The sequence below is a fragment of the Protopterus annectens genome, chromosome 5.part0 (genome assembly GCF_019279795.1).
Source record: "Protopterus annectens isolate FY-2018-M chromosome 5.part0, PAN1.0, whole genome shotgun sequence".
NCBI classification, from domain to species: domain Eukaryota; kingdom Metazoa; phylum Chordata; order Ceratodontiformes; family Protopteridae; genus Protopterus; species Protopterus annectens.
The window spans coordinates 1,393,221,914-1,393,239,204 of record NC_056735.1 but is presented as its reverse complement, the minus strand read 5'-3'; the positions used below and the strand labels follow the sequence as shown (position 1 = coordinate 1,393,239,204).

The 17,291-nt window shown below is 44.1% G+C and overlaps 1 protein-coding gene across 1 annotated transcript in view; it reads right to left on the bottom strand.

Moving 5' to 3' along the window:
• Nucleotides 1-17,291, bottom strand: part of LAMP1 (lysosomal associated membrane protein 1) — a 1,110,117-nt gene that overhangs the window by 166,308 nt on the left and 926,518 nt on the right. The window contains exon 7 of the mRNA XM_044072009.1: nucleotides 7,842-7,899. Coding sequence (XP_043927944.1) covers nucleotides 7,842-7,899 — 58 coding nt within the window. The remainder of the gene's footprint in view (nucleotides 1-7,841; nucleotides 7,900-17,291) is intronic.

Here is a 17,291-nt window from a genome sequence, read left to right as displayed (position 1 = left end):
CTTTTTTCCTGCTGATTCTTGGAGATCTGCAGATTGTTTTCCAAAGAGGAAGTTGTGATCTGGGGGGGGGGGGGTTCCAAGATTTTGGACTTGAAGTCTTCAAGTAGATGCTGAAGTCTTAAGCCAGAAGTATCTCCTGATGACAGAAGCAGATGCTGCAGAGCAGGCAGATGCTTCTGCAGCATCGTAGCTGCATCTGATGAGTGCCTGGCTACTTGCTGAGCCAAGGACAGTTTAGAGGCAAGGTCAGCCTTAATGGGACTGCGAGGCATAGAAGCCAGCATGGAAGAGGCTTGAGAGTCTACAGCATACTTAGTCATGCGAGTCCGATAATTTATGGCTCTGAATGCCAAAGTGGAGGACGTGTATACCCTTTTCCATCCTATCCATATATTCGCTATCAGTGGGTAGGAGGGAGGCGGAAGGCAGCAGTCTAGACTATCAGGAGTCATGGCAACAGCTGGGTCCATCAAGGGAGGTTTAACTAGGAATTTCTGCTCCTCTGGCACTTCACAGAAGCGGTCAGGGTGCTTGGGGGCCTGAGACTGGGAGTATGGGGCCTTAGAAGTGGAATTAAAGGCATCCAAATAAGCAGGAAGCACCGGAGGGACAGCTGAGGGGGAGGGGGAGTCCACATGAAGCAGCAACTCAACGGGCTACTTGGCTTTATTGATACGTCTGTGAAGGAGCGATTGTACAATGCGTAGGTAGTCTGCAGCTGAAAAGTTCTGAGAATTGTGCATGCAGACGTCACATTTAAGGCCCCTGGTTTATGGCCTTACGTCTGACGTCCCACACACGCTGCAACAGCCAAGCTGAAGCTTTTGCATAGGAGCAGACGTACGAGTCGCCTGAGGGCAGGAAATCCCACAACTAGAATACTGCAACATAGGAATAGAAGGACATCTAGGAAGAACAGAATGCCCCTAGGGACAAGGAAAAACATGTACAACCAGAAGACAAAGGAGAACAGATCTTCACCAGGAATGCAAGAAAGAACATGCAAGTGCAGAAGGAAGTGAATACTGCAACAGTGAAGAGGACAGCACCTACTGTTATGGTAAGATTTACACAACTGTACTATGTCCTTCCATATCACTGCTGGAGTAGTTATAACTCAAGGGAGAATATAAAAGCTCAAGAGGAAGGCTGGGAAGAATACAGCATGAAAGAGCCCTCCAGAAATCCATGCAGGCTAGGCCTGGCAAGCTAGCTCTGGCCCAAGAAATAACATACAACTTGTAATGCTTAGTGAAAGTAAGAACAGACGACCAAGTAGGCACCTCAAGGATGGAACTGATTTTATCATTCGTGTATCAGGAAATACGGACTATGACAAATCCTTTTTCAGCAGAGGCCTGGGGAGAAATATTCCAGACGCATATGTTTGGAATGTGAGGAAAGACTCCTCACAGAAGGTACCCCAGGTGAGGACACTAACCACTGGACTAATGCACCTTAAGATATCCAGTACACTGGAAAAAAGCACCAGAGGCAAGAGACATGGCAGAATGAACCTTTACTGATGAGACATTTACCACGAAAACAAAAAGAAATGGCCTACAAAACCCAGGAAGAGACAGTTTGCTTAGAAACAGCCAAACTAAAAGAGCTGGGATGAAAGGAAACAAACTGCTCAGAACTTTGAACAACTAGTTTAATCCAAATATCGGACCAGTCTATGCAAATCCAAGTTGTGAAAAACCTCACTGATAGACTGCAGAGAAGGAAAGAAAAAAATGACTAGACTGACTAAGGGACAGCTGACCACCTTGGGCATGAAAGGGTTAGTACGAAAAGACACCCTGTCTCTGAAGAAAACTAGAACAGCCATAAGAGCCTCAGACACATTCTTGGCTGAAGTGAAGGCCAAAAGAGCAGCAGTCTTCCAGGTTTGCTGCTGTAAGGAAGCATGCTCAAAACGAGCTTGTATCAATTTTTTAAATACAAAACTGAGGTCCCAAGGAGAAGGACTAGGCTTCATGGGAGGCCGAATATGAAGGGTGCCTTTAAGAAATTACTTGACCTCAATTCTAGAGGTCAGAGGAGGAGTCAATGGCAGAGAAGCATAAACCACTGACAGGTGAGCAGGTCACACAAATGAGAACCACAGGAACCTCAAGAGATAGGGGATTCCGATGGCGAGAAAGGCACCAGACAAAATCTTTCCATCTAGACATAAGACTTTCTAGTGGTGGGTTTCCTAGTCTCCTACAGGATCCAAAGCAGGTGGTCAGAAAACAGGTGCCTAACAGGGATCAAAAACATATCACCCACAGTGTCGGTTGAAGAGTGAACAAGTGAGGATGGATAACAGACCCCTTTTCATGTGAGAACATCTACCTGGTGAGGTAACTGCCCCTGGTCAAGGCTCATGGTAGAGAGAGAGTAGGTGTACAGAACCCCCCCCAAGTCAGAGGACTTGGCCTCCCAAGTCAGAGGACTTGGCCTCCCAAGTCAGAGGACTTGGCCCTCCCCAAGTCAGAGGACTTGGCCCTCCCCCCCCCCCCAAGTCAGAGGACTTGGCCCTCCCCAGTCAGAGGACTTGGCCCTCCCCCCAAGTCAGAGGACTTGGCCCTCCCCCCCAAGTCAGAGGACTTGGCCCTCTAGAACAGAATGAGGAAAGTCTGTTCAGAAGGAAGGCAAAACGATCTACCTGAGGAATACCCCGAGCTAGTCTGCAAAGGATAGGACCTTGTACCCCCCCAAGCTTGTTAACATACATCACAGTGGTACTGTCTGTGAAAATTTTAAGGGGCCTGGGATGAAAGACAGAATGAAAAACTTTCTGAGCTATAAAGGCCCCATCGCATTTATAGTGATGTGGTCCAACCTCTGAAGAGGCCAGAGACCCTGAAACTTTTGAGTGCTGAAGGAGGCCTCCCATACCCCGTCTGAGGCATCTGTAAACAGCTCAAGTTGGGACTAGAGACTGGAAAGGAAACTCCAGGTTGAGAAAAAATTAATTCACCACTAAAGCTCGAGCTTAAGACAGGAAAGGAAGGGTACCAGGAAGTTCTAGGGGTGGTAATGTTGGAACCACACTGACTTGAGGTACCACGGAAGCTTCTCATGTAAAGCCCAAGACATGAACTAGAGGACCATGACAAATTCCCTGGCTGTGACTGAAGTCAGAGGAAGAGGATACTAGAAAAAGGCAGCAAGACGGACCCTTGGGGACAGAAGAGATTCAAGTATGGGAATGGTATGAAGCCTGTAGCAATAACCCTGAGAAGACATTGCTGACTTCTGTAAGTTTACGGTGAACCCCAGCCTAACATGCAAACAGTAAACCGGACATCCTAAAGCAGAGCATCGGGGAAAGAAGCTTGAAATGGCAGCTAGGGAAAGATATGAACTCATCCTGTAAAAGGCAATTACAGTATCAAGCCATTTTGTGAACACCCTTGGGGCAGTACAGTGGCCAAAGAGCAAAGCAGAGAACTGAAAAAGTAACTGACAGACAAATGTAAACATTTCCTGAACAGGGAATGGACAGAGACATGAAGGTAGACATATTTTGAGACCCAGACAGACCAAGAAGGTATGGGATAGAAAAAGAAAGTATGAAGAGACATTTGAAAGGAAAGAATCTTGAGAAGGTGTTGAGCTGGGAAAGATCCAGTATTGTTATCAAAGTGTCATCCTTTCTGGGAACCAAAAACCTTCTGGAATAAAAAAAAACCTCCCTACCTGGGCAGGAGGCACAGCTTGAATGATGCCCTAGATCAAAAGGGAATGGAGCACCCGTGGGAAAAGCTGTTCCCAAGGATGTCCAAAAGGGAGGATGAGATTCCCAAACTATGAAATATCCCCTGCAGATAATGGACAGAATCCAAGAGTCTGCAGTGATCATCTCTCCTTTCCTGTCTCTTCTAAATTGGTTAAAGGAAAACTGGCTGAGGGAAAAGGGAAAAACTGTCAAATGGAATCCAGCTTATCCTGAAAAGCAAGTTTCTGGGATGAAGAAAATTAAGACTTAGCAGCAGGAACATCTAGAATCCTTTTTTTCCCTTGGGTGGAGGGCAAATCTACCTAACAAACAAGAGCAGGTATGGAGGGATAATTCCTCTGAAACTTAGGGACAGGACAGAAAAAAAAATAATGTTTCATTTACTGCAAAGCCTTTACCCTTATCCTGAAGGGGCTTGGAGAGTTCAGCAGAAGCAGAATCCAAACGTTTGGCTTTAATGTCATCAGGCAAAGCCTGAAGATGAAGCCAAGAGTAGCGCCTCACAACTGAACTAAAGGCAGCAGCCATGGACAAGGCATCAGCTGCATTTTAGAGTGGCAAACAACTTGAGGTATAGCCTAACAGGCAAGGGGCAGAAGCCACCCCCCCCCCTCAGTCAGGAAGGTCAAAAACCACTTTGGAAACCTAGAAAGAAGGGTCAAAACATACATGGCCCTATGAGTCTGGTAGCTGGCCTGAAAGGATAAAGTGGCAACACTGTAAACCTTTTTGCACATTCTCTCCATAGCCCTACTATCCTTACCTGAAGGGAGCAAATTGGTACAATGCAACAGCTTGGAGGACTTGCCAGGAGAGACTGACGCTGCAGAAGGGCATTTATAAAGAAATTTACATTCATCAGGCAGCTTCTAAAATCTCAGGTTTCTTATGTGCATGGGGCCACAGAAACTACTGAAAAGGTATCCATGAGGGCAGCCAGAACAGTTGATGGCTAAGGAGACTATCTGGAGGAGCTCAGGCCACCTTTTCTGAATCAGACTTAATACCACTAACACAATCATGCGGACAATAGTAGCCTCAAATGGGAATCTGGACTAAGAATCATCTTCCTCTGAACCACAGCCCAAGGGGGAAGGAATTTGAGTAAGTCAAGGATTCTTTCCCAGAATCCAGATCCTCATCTGAAGAGTCTAGTTTTTTGGGTCTTTTGAGAGGAGTGGAAGACCGGGGAGAGGCAGGAAGACACTCCTTGAGAAGGCTTTAAAGCCATTAAAGCATTAAATAACCCTTGAGTAAAACACTTCCATTCACAATTGGAATCCTTAACTACAGGGGAAATCTGCATGGTTTTCAGTTTCTTTTTCTGCAGTATGTCCAAATGAAACGCCCTTAGAGGGTCAGACCCCCTGGCAACATTCAATAAGCATAGTATGGAAGATGAGAGATCTTCAGAATCCCCCTTGATCCCTCAGTTGTAATCAGCCAAGCCCCCCCAACATCAGGAGCAGATGCTTGTAAAGCCTCAGAGGACACGTGAGAAGTCAGACCAACACCAGCTTCAGATGAGGTAGTGACAGAGGAATCAAGACGCAACCACTGGACAATCCTCTGGGCTTTCACCAACCTCAAGAGACATACAGCTGCTGCTCAGCCTCCCCTGTATCACACAAGTTTTTTGGCCATTTTCTTGGCAGGCAGCTGAGCCATTTTCTTGGCAGGCAGCTGAGCCATTTTCTTGGCAGGCAGCTGAGCCATTTTCTTGGCAGGCAGCTGAGCCATTTTCTTGGCAGGCAGCTGAGCCATTTTCTTGGCAGGCAGCTGAGCCATTTTCTTGGCAGGCAGCTGAGCCATTTTCTTGGCAGGCAGCTGAGCCTCGGGAAGGGAAGACTCCACAATGGCACCCTGGGCCAACAGCTTAAAATGCTAGTTTTCAAGGGAAATAAAGAAAAGAGATAACCAAGTAGGGTCTTATGAACAAAAGCCTGGAAGACAGAACACTGTGCATGGTCATAGGAAGCACTCAAAGGAAAAAAAAAATTAGTTGTGACCGTCTTTATGGGGAAATCTGTCTCCCACACTGATATTTTTCCTTTCTTGATACCATGAACCCAACAGCACTAAAAGATAAGAAACCCCAACTGGGCACCTATCTGAAGCACAGCTTGATAACTAGTCCAGTAAAAGGGTGTTCAGAAAGATGTTCAATGGGGGCGTTTGGACTGGCAGCAAAGTTCTGAGTGTGTGCACCCACACATCAACTTTATGACTGATGCCTTGTGTAGGGAAGTGTACTTGTGATGTACGGCTTCTAGAGTACTAAAGGCTTTGGTTACATGCAAGACGTTGGGCTATCCACGGCAGGAGATCCCTTTGGTTATGAATATTTCAACAGTAATATGGAAGGCTACCATATGTTCCCAGAGACTCGTTTATACATCACTATTTTTACCTCAGCCCTTCCTATTAAATTTGGAAAATCATCTCCTCTAACCTTAACATAATGAAATCTTCCATAAATATTTCAATTTGTGCATTTTCCTGGTCTCCCCGCTCCTTTGCCTTACACAATTTTCAAAGTATCTCAGAGATATCTTAATACCTCTAAGATCCCTGGCTATTTTTCTTTACATAGCCTCCTTAAGGTTGTCAGAAATCCTTTGCTTCTGTTGCCCAAGTCATTGTGCTAATAGTTTTGTGCTCTAGAATTAATTTAAAAAAAAAAAAAACATCATCAGCTTTTCTAAACTCGTGCAACAATAAAAACCGAACAAATGAGAATAAAACTAGTAAGAAATATCTTGGAAGACTTGGATTAATACTAAAAACAGCGCTGACATGTACACAAAGTCCAAGCAATAAACCAATCTGCTCTTCCTGTCCTAACTAGGTTTTAGAGTGACTGACCCCAAAATGCGTTAGCTCAGTTGGACAGGGAAAGGATACTCAATGCTTATGAAATGATTTATAAATATTAGTGTATACCAAGACTATATATTCCCCTTTATGAAGGGGGTATGGGCCTCCTCGAAATAGATTCCACATGTGGGGCTACCATCATAGGACTGCATACATATCTACTGACCTCAAGATTCAAATTTAGTGAAAGTTTTAAAACACAAGGAGAATAAGTATAAAGATTAACTTCCCTTCTTAGTTTAGCAGCAGTATATCAGAGTCAAGCAGGAATGAAAATCAAACCAGAAACAGATAAAAAATAAGGCAGCAAACAAATGTGCTAAAAAACAAAAAAGAATACAAGGTGAAAGATCAGATGAGAAGGCAAGAAATGTGGAAAATGCATAAATATAGTCACAAGTACGAAAACTCCTGGAACCCCCCCCCCCATTTAGCACTCAATTGCTCTTCTGGGGATTCCCATTCTTCTGCAATACTTTAATCTTTACTGACCCCTCTAATTTTATTACTTTCCATTACCTCTATTGCATACTACTTGCACATTTCAGTTCCATTTTTACTTTACCCCCACTCACTAGCCCTTCTAAAGAATTTTCTCTTCCCAGACAACTCATGAATCATTTTCGCAATGCATCTGTTAAAAGTCCTCTCTTTTAAACAGTTAAGTAGGAAAGCATCAGTGCCGTATTTTCACTCCATTACCCTGCAACTTTACCTTAGTCTTTATTACTGACTGAATTATTAAATACTTTTGCTTATATATCAGGAACATATGGTGTGCTTGTTGATAATTTCTATCTAGTCTAGTCCATTTATTGTACCTTGAATATATAAATTCTGTGTTACGGCTACTGAATTCCCATAATCCATTCTTAACATTCTCACTTCAGAAATCTACCCTTGTTACATTTTCTCTCCTAGGTCCTCAGACGTATCCTCACTATTGCAAATCAGGATCAAGTCCTGACCTAGACATGGTCCCTGATGAAAGCTGATTATCCCAAATTCTCTTAAGCTCCAAATACTTTTAGGGGAAAATATAACTACATGTCAGTGTAATCCTCCTTCCCTCCCAGTAAATTACCACAGATCTACCATTGCTGTCTTTTCCACCTGTATCACTACCAAGCCCCTTTCGTAATCAGGGTTACCATTTTCCTTTGTCCCAAACTATTTTCATTTCTATCCAAATGCATCTCCTGTAACTTTGCCATCTTCTGTCTGCACTTACGCAGGGTTACCACCTGTCTCACTTTGTGAAGGACACTTCCTCTTTGGGCAGCTGTGTCCTGTGAAAAAATGACAAATGTCCTGACATTTTAGGACAAAAAATATTTCCTAAGTTTTAATACTTGCACAAGTTATTTTTTATCTGAAGCATTCAAATGTTATATGAAATGGCATAAACAACTCAATACTACAAGTATAAGCTTTTATTTTGGCAAAAAAGTGAAGCTCTGTCTTTTGCACTGGTCGTGGTGTTTTGTCTTGCAAAATCTCATTTCTACAAAAAACACCCACTTTGGGCATTTGAAAAGGTGGCAACCATACACAAGATAATTCAGTACTCTGCTTTTTGTCTATACCTGCAATGCCATTTACAGTGGATATAAGTTTACACACACCTGTTAAAATGCCAGGTTTTTGTGATAAAAAAATGAGACCACAATAAATCATTTCAAAACTTTTCCCACCTTTAATGCGACCTATATCCTATACAGTTCAATTGAAAAACAAATCTGTTAGGGGAAAAAACAAAAAACTGGTTGCATAAGTGTGCACACCCTTAAACTAATACTGTGTTGAAGCACCTTTTGATTTAATTACAGCATTCATTCTTGTGTAGGAGTCTATCAGCATGGTACATCTTGACTTGGCAATATTTGCCCACTCTTCCTTGCAAAAGTGCTCCAAATCTCTCAGATTGCAAGGGCATCTCTTGTGCACAGCCCTCTTCAGGTCACCCCACAAATTTTATATTGGCTTTAGGTCTGGGCTCTGGCTGCACCATTCCAAAACTTTAATTTTCTTCCAGTGAAGCCATTCTTTTGTTGATTTGGATGTATGCTTCGGGTCATTGTCATTTTGAAAGGGGAAATTCCTCTTCATCCTCAGCTTTGTAGCAGATGCCTGAAGATTTTGGGCCAAAAGTGACTGGTATTTGGAACTGCTCATAACTGCCTCCACCAAAGCTCCAGTTCCAGCTGAAGAAAAACAACCCAAAAGCATGATACTGCCACCACCATGCTTCACCGTGTGGATGGTATTCTTTTGGTGATGTGAAGTGTTTTTGCACCAAACGTACCTTTTGGAATTGTGGCCAAAAAGTTCAAACTTGGTCACAGACCAAAACAAATTTTCCCACATACTTTTGGGAGACGTGATGTATTGTTTTGTAAATTTTAGCCGGGGCCTGGATGTTTTTCTGTGCAAGAAAAGGCTTCTGTATTGCAACCCTACCTCATATGCCAGACATATGGAGAATATGGGAGATTGTCACATGTAGTACACAACCAGTGCTTGCCAGAAATTCCTGCAGCTCCTTCAGTATTGCTGTAGGTCTCTTGCCAGCCTCCCTGACCACTTTTTGTCTAGTGTTTTCATCAATTTTGGAGGGACATCCAGTTCTTTGTAAAGTCACTGTCCCATATTTTCTCTACTTTTTTGAGGACTGTCTTCACTGTGTTCCATGGTATATCCAATACTGTAGAAGCTTTTTTTGCACCCTTCTCCTGTCGGATACCCTTCAGCAATGAAATCCCTTTGATGCTTTGTAAGTTCTCTCAACCATGGCGTTTGCTGTAGCAGGCAACTAAGCAAATGTCAGAAAATCCTAACACGACAGCTAATCAGAGTCTCTTTAATTGATGGTAGGTATGTACCCAAGAAGACTGAATGCTGTAATTAAATCAAAAGGTGCTTCAACAAAGTGTTAGTTCAAGGGTGTGCACACGCAGTGGTCAAGGGTGTGCACACGCAGTGGTCAAGGGTGTGCACACGCAGTGGTCAAGGGTGTGCACACGCAGTGGTCAAGGGTGCACACGCGGTGGTCAAGGGTGCACACGCAGTGGTCAAGGGTGTGCACACGCAGTGGTCAAGGGTGTGCACACGCAGTGGTCAAGGGTGTGCACACGCAGTGGTCAAGGGTGTGCACACGCAGTGGTCAAGGGTGTGCACACGCAGTGTTAATTAGTTTAAGGGTGTGCACACGCAGTGTTTAGTTTAAGGGTGTGCACATGGTTCCCTTTCAAACCATAGAACATTTAAGTTCAGATCATCGAGACCAGACCACGGAGTTTGAAAACATCGAAGGTTTGAAGGGGAAGAAAAAGGTAAGTGTAGGTGGGAGAATGCTTGTGTTTTTGCAGGGAACCCAGGTGCCCTGCATACTGTGTGTATGTGCCATATGTGTGATGGCACTACAGATGAGTATGGAAAATCTCCCGTTTAGCGCTTCTGCATATAGCGCTAAATGGGAGATTTCCCTTTTACTCCACTGTAGTGCGGTCTCAGAGTTGGAATATTAAAGTAGGGGGGTGTGGGGGTGCAGCCCCCCTGCACACAATTTTTAAATTTTTTTTTTCTTGGTTACACTTGTAACCTTCGATGTTTCAAAATTTGATGTTCTGGTCTCGATCAGAATTTCGATGGTTAGAAGTGGAACTGTGAACACAGTGTTAGTTAAAGGGTGTGCACACGTATGCAGCCAGCATTATTGTACTTTTTTATATTTTTTTCTCCCAAGAGATTTGTTTTTCAACTGAATTGTACAGGTTATAGGTCAAGATAAAGATTTATTGTGGTCTATATATCACAAACTCCTGGCAGTTTAACAAGGGTGTGTAAACTTTTTATATCCACTGTACATTCCTTGTTAATACTGACAAGGAAGCCACTGTGATGATCTATTTACACATTCTAAATGGTGGTTCTTTTGAATATTTTTCCAACCTGCAACTTGCATGCACACACTAATGCTTGGTATGCTGATTTTATATGCAGTTGCTGCTTCTCTGTTTCAACCCATGTCAAATATTCCCCAAACTCTTCCATTTCAAAAAACACATTTTTCAACCCCAACCCCTTTCAACTCTCCAAGTAACCATACAACTTCCAAAAAGAAAATTAACCCCTCCATAAAGGGCCAGTTATCTGAAACAGACAGCTGCATCCACAGGCTTTACCTATTCTGAATTCAAGTTTAATCATGTTGGAAGTGCATGCCAGAACTTGTGTCCCCCCTTGCAAAGACACAATCTGTCCTCTCCAATTTCCTCCCAGATGTAAAATGCAACTTGTGTACTCTCAGCTAACTGGGTTCCCTGAAGTAAACTAAACTGTGGATTGCTACATTTAATGCACTGAAGTTTAAAGCTGCTGGGGATGCAACTACTTACTAAAGTAGTAAGAGATTAAGGAAATTCAACAATTACTAACTTTAGCTCTACAGCAATCTTATCCTCCCTCTCCAAAATATTTACAATCCATTCAAAAACAGCAATCTTCTGCAGGAATAACTCCAATCCCCCACACAATGTAGTTTCTCTGTCCATCCCATACTAACACTGCACTTGAGAATAGCAAACTAGTCTACTCCTTGTATATAGACTTCAAAAAGTACAGTTTTGTACCTACCATAAATGTAGATGTTCGAATGCTAACACAGCTGCAGTAATCACAGATGGGTTTTCTGCCGTCAGGCGGTCCCTCGGTCGGCCGAATTCCAAAGTCTTGGTCCGGCGTCGGTTGTCGTCGCTTTCTCTTCGGACGTCAGTGAGGCCAGAGTATACAAGACGCAGCCGACGCCATGTTCTTCAGTCTTTCTTGCCCCAGATGTCAGGTGCCCCCAGAAGGAAGGCAATACATAAATTATGCTTATATGTATATACAAGCAATGCAATATAATCCAAAATCAGTCGTTGCAAGCAAATAAACCATAGAAGGATAACCCAGTCGGGTTGTATGAAGAGGTTGTTAGGCCCCATGCCTTTACCAAGTGGGGAAGGAGGGAGGGAAACCTGTACTGCAGCTGTATTAGCACTCGAACATCTACATTTATGGTAGGTACAAAACTGTACTATGTTCATCGTGCATACAGCTGCAGTAATCACAGATGGGTAGAGTCCCAAAGCTACGCACAGGGTGGTAGGTACTAGGAGGAACTGGGTTGAGCCAGAATGCCCTGCAAAACAGCAGTGGCAAAGCCTGCTCTTGTTCTGGAATATAAAGGCAGGTGGTAGTGTTTTGTGAAGGTATGTACAGAGCTCCAAGTGGCTGCCTCCAAAATATCTTTGGTAGGAACTCCTCTGAGGAAGGCTGTAGAGGTAGCTGTGGCCATGGTGGAGTGTGATCTGATACCTGTAGGAACAGATTTCCCATGATGGGAATAACAAAAACCGTATGCAGTGGCCTATCCACTATGAAATAGTCTGCTTGGAAACTGGCTTCCCTTGAGCCCCTACAGCATAGGACACAAAGAGTTGTTCTGATTTCCTGAAGGACTTTGTTCTGCCCAAATAGTAACGTAGCTGTCTATGGATGTCTAAAGAATGTAGCAGCCTTTCCCCTTTGTTTTGAGGATTGGGGTAAAAGGTAGGAAGGTGTATGGCTTGATTTAAAGCTACCCTGGATACCACTTTAGGCATAAATGATCGGTTGGTACGAAGGGAAACCCTGTCCTGATGGAAAATGAGAAAGGGCTGCACCGCCATGAGGGCCTGTAGTTCCGAAACTCTCCGAGCTGAAGTGATAGCCAGAAGGAAGGCAGTTTTCCAGGACAAATATTGTAAATCTGTTGAGGCAGCTGGTTCAAAAGGAGGCAATGTTAATTTTTCTAGTATGTAATAAAGATCCCAGGCTGGTATTGGTTGTTTCCTTGGTGGCCTTATATTCTTAGCCCCTCTGAGGAACTGTCGTAAGAGTGGGTGAGAAAATAAAGGAGGATCCGTGTTGAATTCTGCAGAAATGGCTGAGGCATAGATTTTTATGGAAGAAAATGAAAGTCCACTGTTCAGCAGCTCAGCTAGATACTGTAATACCTGAGGCAAGTTCAGTTTTCTAGAGTCCTGGCCTTTTTTCTCATTCCAAGAACAAAACCGCTTCCATTTTGCGGAGTAAGCTTTTCTAGTAGATGGCCTTCTGGCCTCCAAAATGACATCCTGCACCTCCTTGGAGAGTAGGGTCTGTTGTGGTGTTAAGGAATTTTCCATGCAGCGAGATTGAGTGTTTTCAGCTGACTGTGAAGAGTTTTGTAGCTGTGCTGAGTCAGCAGAAGAGGCATTAGAGGCAGGGACCAGGGAGGAGTATGTGTTAGGCTCCTCAGCAGTGGGTACCAGTGTTGACTTGGCCAATCTGGAGCAATCAGTATCATCTTCGGTCTGTCTACTCTTGCTTTCAAAAGCACCTTGGGCAGAAGAGGCAGAGGTGAAAATGTGTAAACTGTCCATGCTGTCCAACTGAATGAAAGGGCGTCCACTCTCCAGGCCTTTGGATGAAAGGTCCTCGAACAAAACTTTTCCAATTGATGATTCCTGTGGGAGGCAAAAAGATCTATGTCTGGCCTCCCCCACGCTTGGATTATTTCTGTAAACACCTGAGGATGCAACTTCCATTCGTGTGGATCTGTCATATTTCTGCTTAAATTGTCTGCCAGCGTGTTTTCCAATCCTGGCAGGTACTGTGCTTGAAGTTCGATTTGCCATTCCAGAGCCAAGTTCCAAAGAGTCATGGCTAGTCTGCACAAGGGGTATGAATGTGTTCCTCCTTGTTTATGTACTACATTACTGTGGTGTTGTCTGTTCTTATCAGTAATTGTCCTGAATGCAGGAAGTCCTTGAAAGCTGTAATTGCATTTATTACTGCTAGCATTTCTTTTTGATTGATGTGAAGGTGCTTTTCCTTTTGGGACAATTTGCCCTGGATGCACTTGTCCGTCATGTGCGCCCCCCAGGCGTAATCTGAGGTGTCTGTTGTAATAACTTGCTTTGCTTGAGGCTTGCAGAATGGGAGGCCTGTGTTTGCTTGACATGCTTGGGCCCACCATAGAAATTCCTTTTGCAAACATGGGATTATTGGTATTATTGTTTCCAAACTGTGACTGTGTTGAGACCATAGGTTTTTTAGGTACCATTGAAGTTTCCTCATATGCAGCTTTGCACATGGGATTAAAAGAATGCAAGATGCCATGAATCCCAGAGCCTGCAGGATTTTCCTTGCAGTAAGCCTGGTACTTTTTGCTAGTATTTTGAAGTACTGAGATAGTTGCCCCTGTTTTTCTGGCGTAAGGTAGGCCATCTGGGTGTTTGTGTCCAAGTTGGCACCCAGGAAAGTTATTTTCTGAGATGGTGTTAGCCTTGATTTCTCTGTTGATTGTGTATCCCAGAGAATGCAGGAACCGTGTCACATATGCCAGATGTTCCAGAAGTATGTGCTTGCTGTCCGCTTGGATCAGGCAGTCGTCCAGATAAGGGTAAATTTGTATCCCTTGAAGTCTGCAGTAGGCAATCACTGATGCCAGGCACTTTGTGAATACTCTGGGCGCAGTAGATAAGCCAAAGGGCAATGCAGAGAATTGATAGTGGATTGAACCTGCAAGAAATCTGAGGTATCTTCTGCAGCTTTGTCTGATTGGGACATGCAGGTATGCCTCCTTGAGGTCCAATGTTACCAGCCAAAACTCCTTGCCCAGCATGGGAAGAAGTTGTTGTAATGTGAGCATCTTGAATTTTGGTACGAGTAGAAATGTGTTTAGGATGGAGAAGTCCAAAATGGATCTCCAGTCGGTTCCTTTCCTTGGTACCAGAAAAAGTCTTGAATAAAAACCTTGACCTTGTTCGTGAGTAGGTACCTCTTGAATAGCTCTCATGCTTATGAGCTTTGAAATTTGTAGTTGTGCCTCTGCCCTTTGATTCTGTGGCAGGTTTGGCATGCCTCTCATTTTTGGAAGTGTGAGAAATTGAAATTTGTAACCTCTGTTTATAATGTCCAGGATCCATTTGTCTGTTGTGACAATATGCCAATTGCCTGCAAATAATGCTAGCTTTCCTCCCAAAGGTGCTGCCAGCTGAGACATGCTTGGCATGGAAATGAGAGAGTCATTGGGTTTGCTTCCTGTATTGTTGTGCACTGTCCTCGCCACCTCTTGGTGCTGGAGTTTGCCATTGTCGGCCTCTATATGATCCTTGTGATTGCCCTCTGCCCCTTGTGCGTCTGTATCTACCTCTTTGGGGCTTGTCAGTGGCTGGAAAGGACCAGTTTTTTGAAGGCCAATTTCTGCTTAAACGTGGTGGTTGGACCTGTAAAAAGGCTTTGACAGTTTGCATAGATTTGGCTTTTTCTTCCATTTTCCGTAGTATCTCCTCAGCATTAGTACCAAACAGCACATCCTTTTGTAAAGGAGCATCTAGAAGTTTAGCTTTCACCTGATCAGGCAAGTTTTGTTCTCTAAGCCAGGCATGTCTGCGAATGACTGATCCTGTAGCAGCCGCTCTACTTGAGGCCTCTAGGGCATCATAACCACATTGTAAAGTGTGTTTTCCCACTTGCTCTGCACTATGCATCATATCCTGTAACTCCTTCAAATCTGGTTGTTCAGGTTGAGACATTTTATTCCTTAATTGTGATAACAGGAACTGTTGATATTTAAGCATATGAAACTGACAATTTAAGGCCCTCATGGCTAGGGTGGCCGAGGTATATACCTTTTTCCCCCAACTTTCTAAATATCTTGACTCTCTTTCTGCAGGAAGTGGATTCTTGACAGTGGAGGCCTTCAATCCCTTGGGGCCTTGTGAAATGGTTTCAGGGTCAGCATTATGGCTTTTGAAGAGAAATTGGTGAGAGTTAGGTACCCTGTAGTACCTATCAGGTTTGACTGGTGCAGGAGGCAGAGAATCCGGGTTGAGGCAAGCCTCCGAATAAACATCATCAAGTATGTCCAAAACAGGGGGTATCGCCAGAGGTCTGTGTTGAAGTAACAAAAGAAATTCCCCAAGTCTTTTCTTGGAATCTGAAAAGTCTTGGCCTTCCCAATGGAAGTGTTCCCTCAAGGTGTGCAAGGTCTCCCCAAAGGAAAAATCCTCAGGAGGGGATACAGAAGGGATGGACTGCTCTGCATCCGAATCCTCAAAAGGGGAGTAAGAGTGTTCCTCTACATCAGAATGTTCTGATAAAATGGATCCCTGATCAGAAGAGGGAGAATCTTCCTTCACTCTGGGTCTCTTGTCTGGAGGGGGTTGAGAACCTCTGATAAGAGTAATTAAATCCTCAGCCATTTTAAGCATCTGTTTTTTAGGCATGGGACCTGGAGATGGGCCCTGTGCAACAGGCCTCTTGGGATGCCTGGCTGCTTTGGATTTAGTAAAGGCCTTAATAGAAAAAGAAGATGAGGATCTAAAGACACCATGGGTGGAGGTGGACCTGCCCACATTAGTAGGCTCAACATCAGCAAAGGCTTCGGTGGTTGTAGTGTGGGAAAGGGCCGAGGTCCCAGCGGTCTCGGGTACAGAGGACACCGCCAAAGGAGTGTCGTCGGTAGTCGGACTGCAAAGGCGTCTCGCTGAGAACTGGACCACGTGTAGCCTGTTTTGGCGGGGACCGTGGGCCTCGCGTGTCGGTCCTTGTCCTTGCGTTTTTTCGACAAAACGGTAGTCTGAGTGTCCGATTATAATCAAAAGCTTTACCAAAATAATGTTGGGCGAACTCCGCCCGACGCTTAATAGTGCGTTTATTGAAGGTCGCGCAAAAGCGACAGCCCGAGACGTCGTGGTCTGGGCCTAAACAAGGTATGCAGAGGGAATGGAAATCCTTATGTGGTATTTGCTTCCCACAAGAAATACAATTAACTTTTTCTGACATCGGTCTGAGGCAAGAAAAGTTTCCCCAACGGCGTACTTGGCTTTAATGAAGACTTCGGTTCCAAAATTTCTGTAATTCAGGAGCTGGCAGACCGGCACTTGCGAACTGCTTCTGCTTCGGGCACCGCGCGGCAAAAAAGACTGAAGAACATGGCGTCGGCTGTGTCTTGTATACTCTGGCCTCACTGACGTCAGAAGAGAAAGTGACGACAACCGACGCCGGACCAAGACTTTGGAATTCGGCCGACCGAGGGACCGCCTGACGGCAGAAAACCCATGTGTGATTACTGCAGCTGTATGCACGATGAACATCAGCTTGCCACAACAAACTTCTACTTCAAATATCCTCACTAGGTCCATCTCTGCCGACCCTTCTATGGTTCAAAAGCCACTTGTCCAATAGCTGTCCATCAGTAAAATGGCACTCCACCCTCTCCATACTTCCTAGTCACCACCGGTCTATGACAAAGCTCTATCCTTGGTCCCTTCCTCTAACACTCACCAACATCCTCCATATATCCACACATGCCTAATACAATATGCAGATGACTCCACACTTATGCACACCAGAAAAACATGCATACCTCCAAAAAGTTGCTCTAGAAGCTTTAACAGCAACCAAAAAATGTTTCTGCAACATGCTGAAGTCCCCCCAAACAGCACTTTTTCCCAAAATCCCCCTGTAATGAAAAATTTTAAATCCACTCCTTATACAACCACTGAAGTTACTTCTCATAAATTACTAGGGATGATCTTAAATTTGACCTGCACATACAAAATTGCAATAAAAAATAAAAAAAAAATCCAAAACCAGGAATACTTCACAG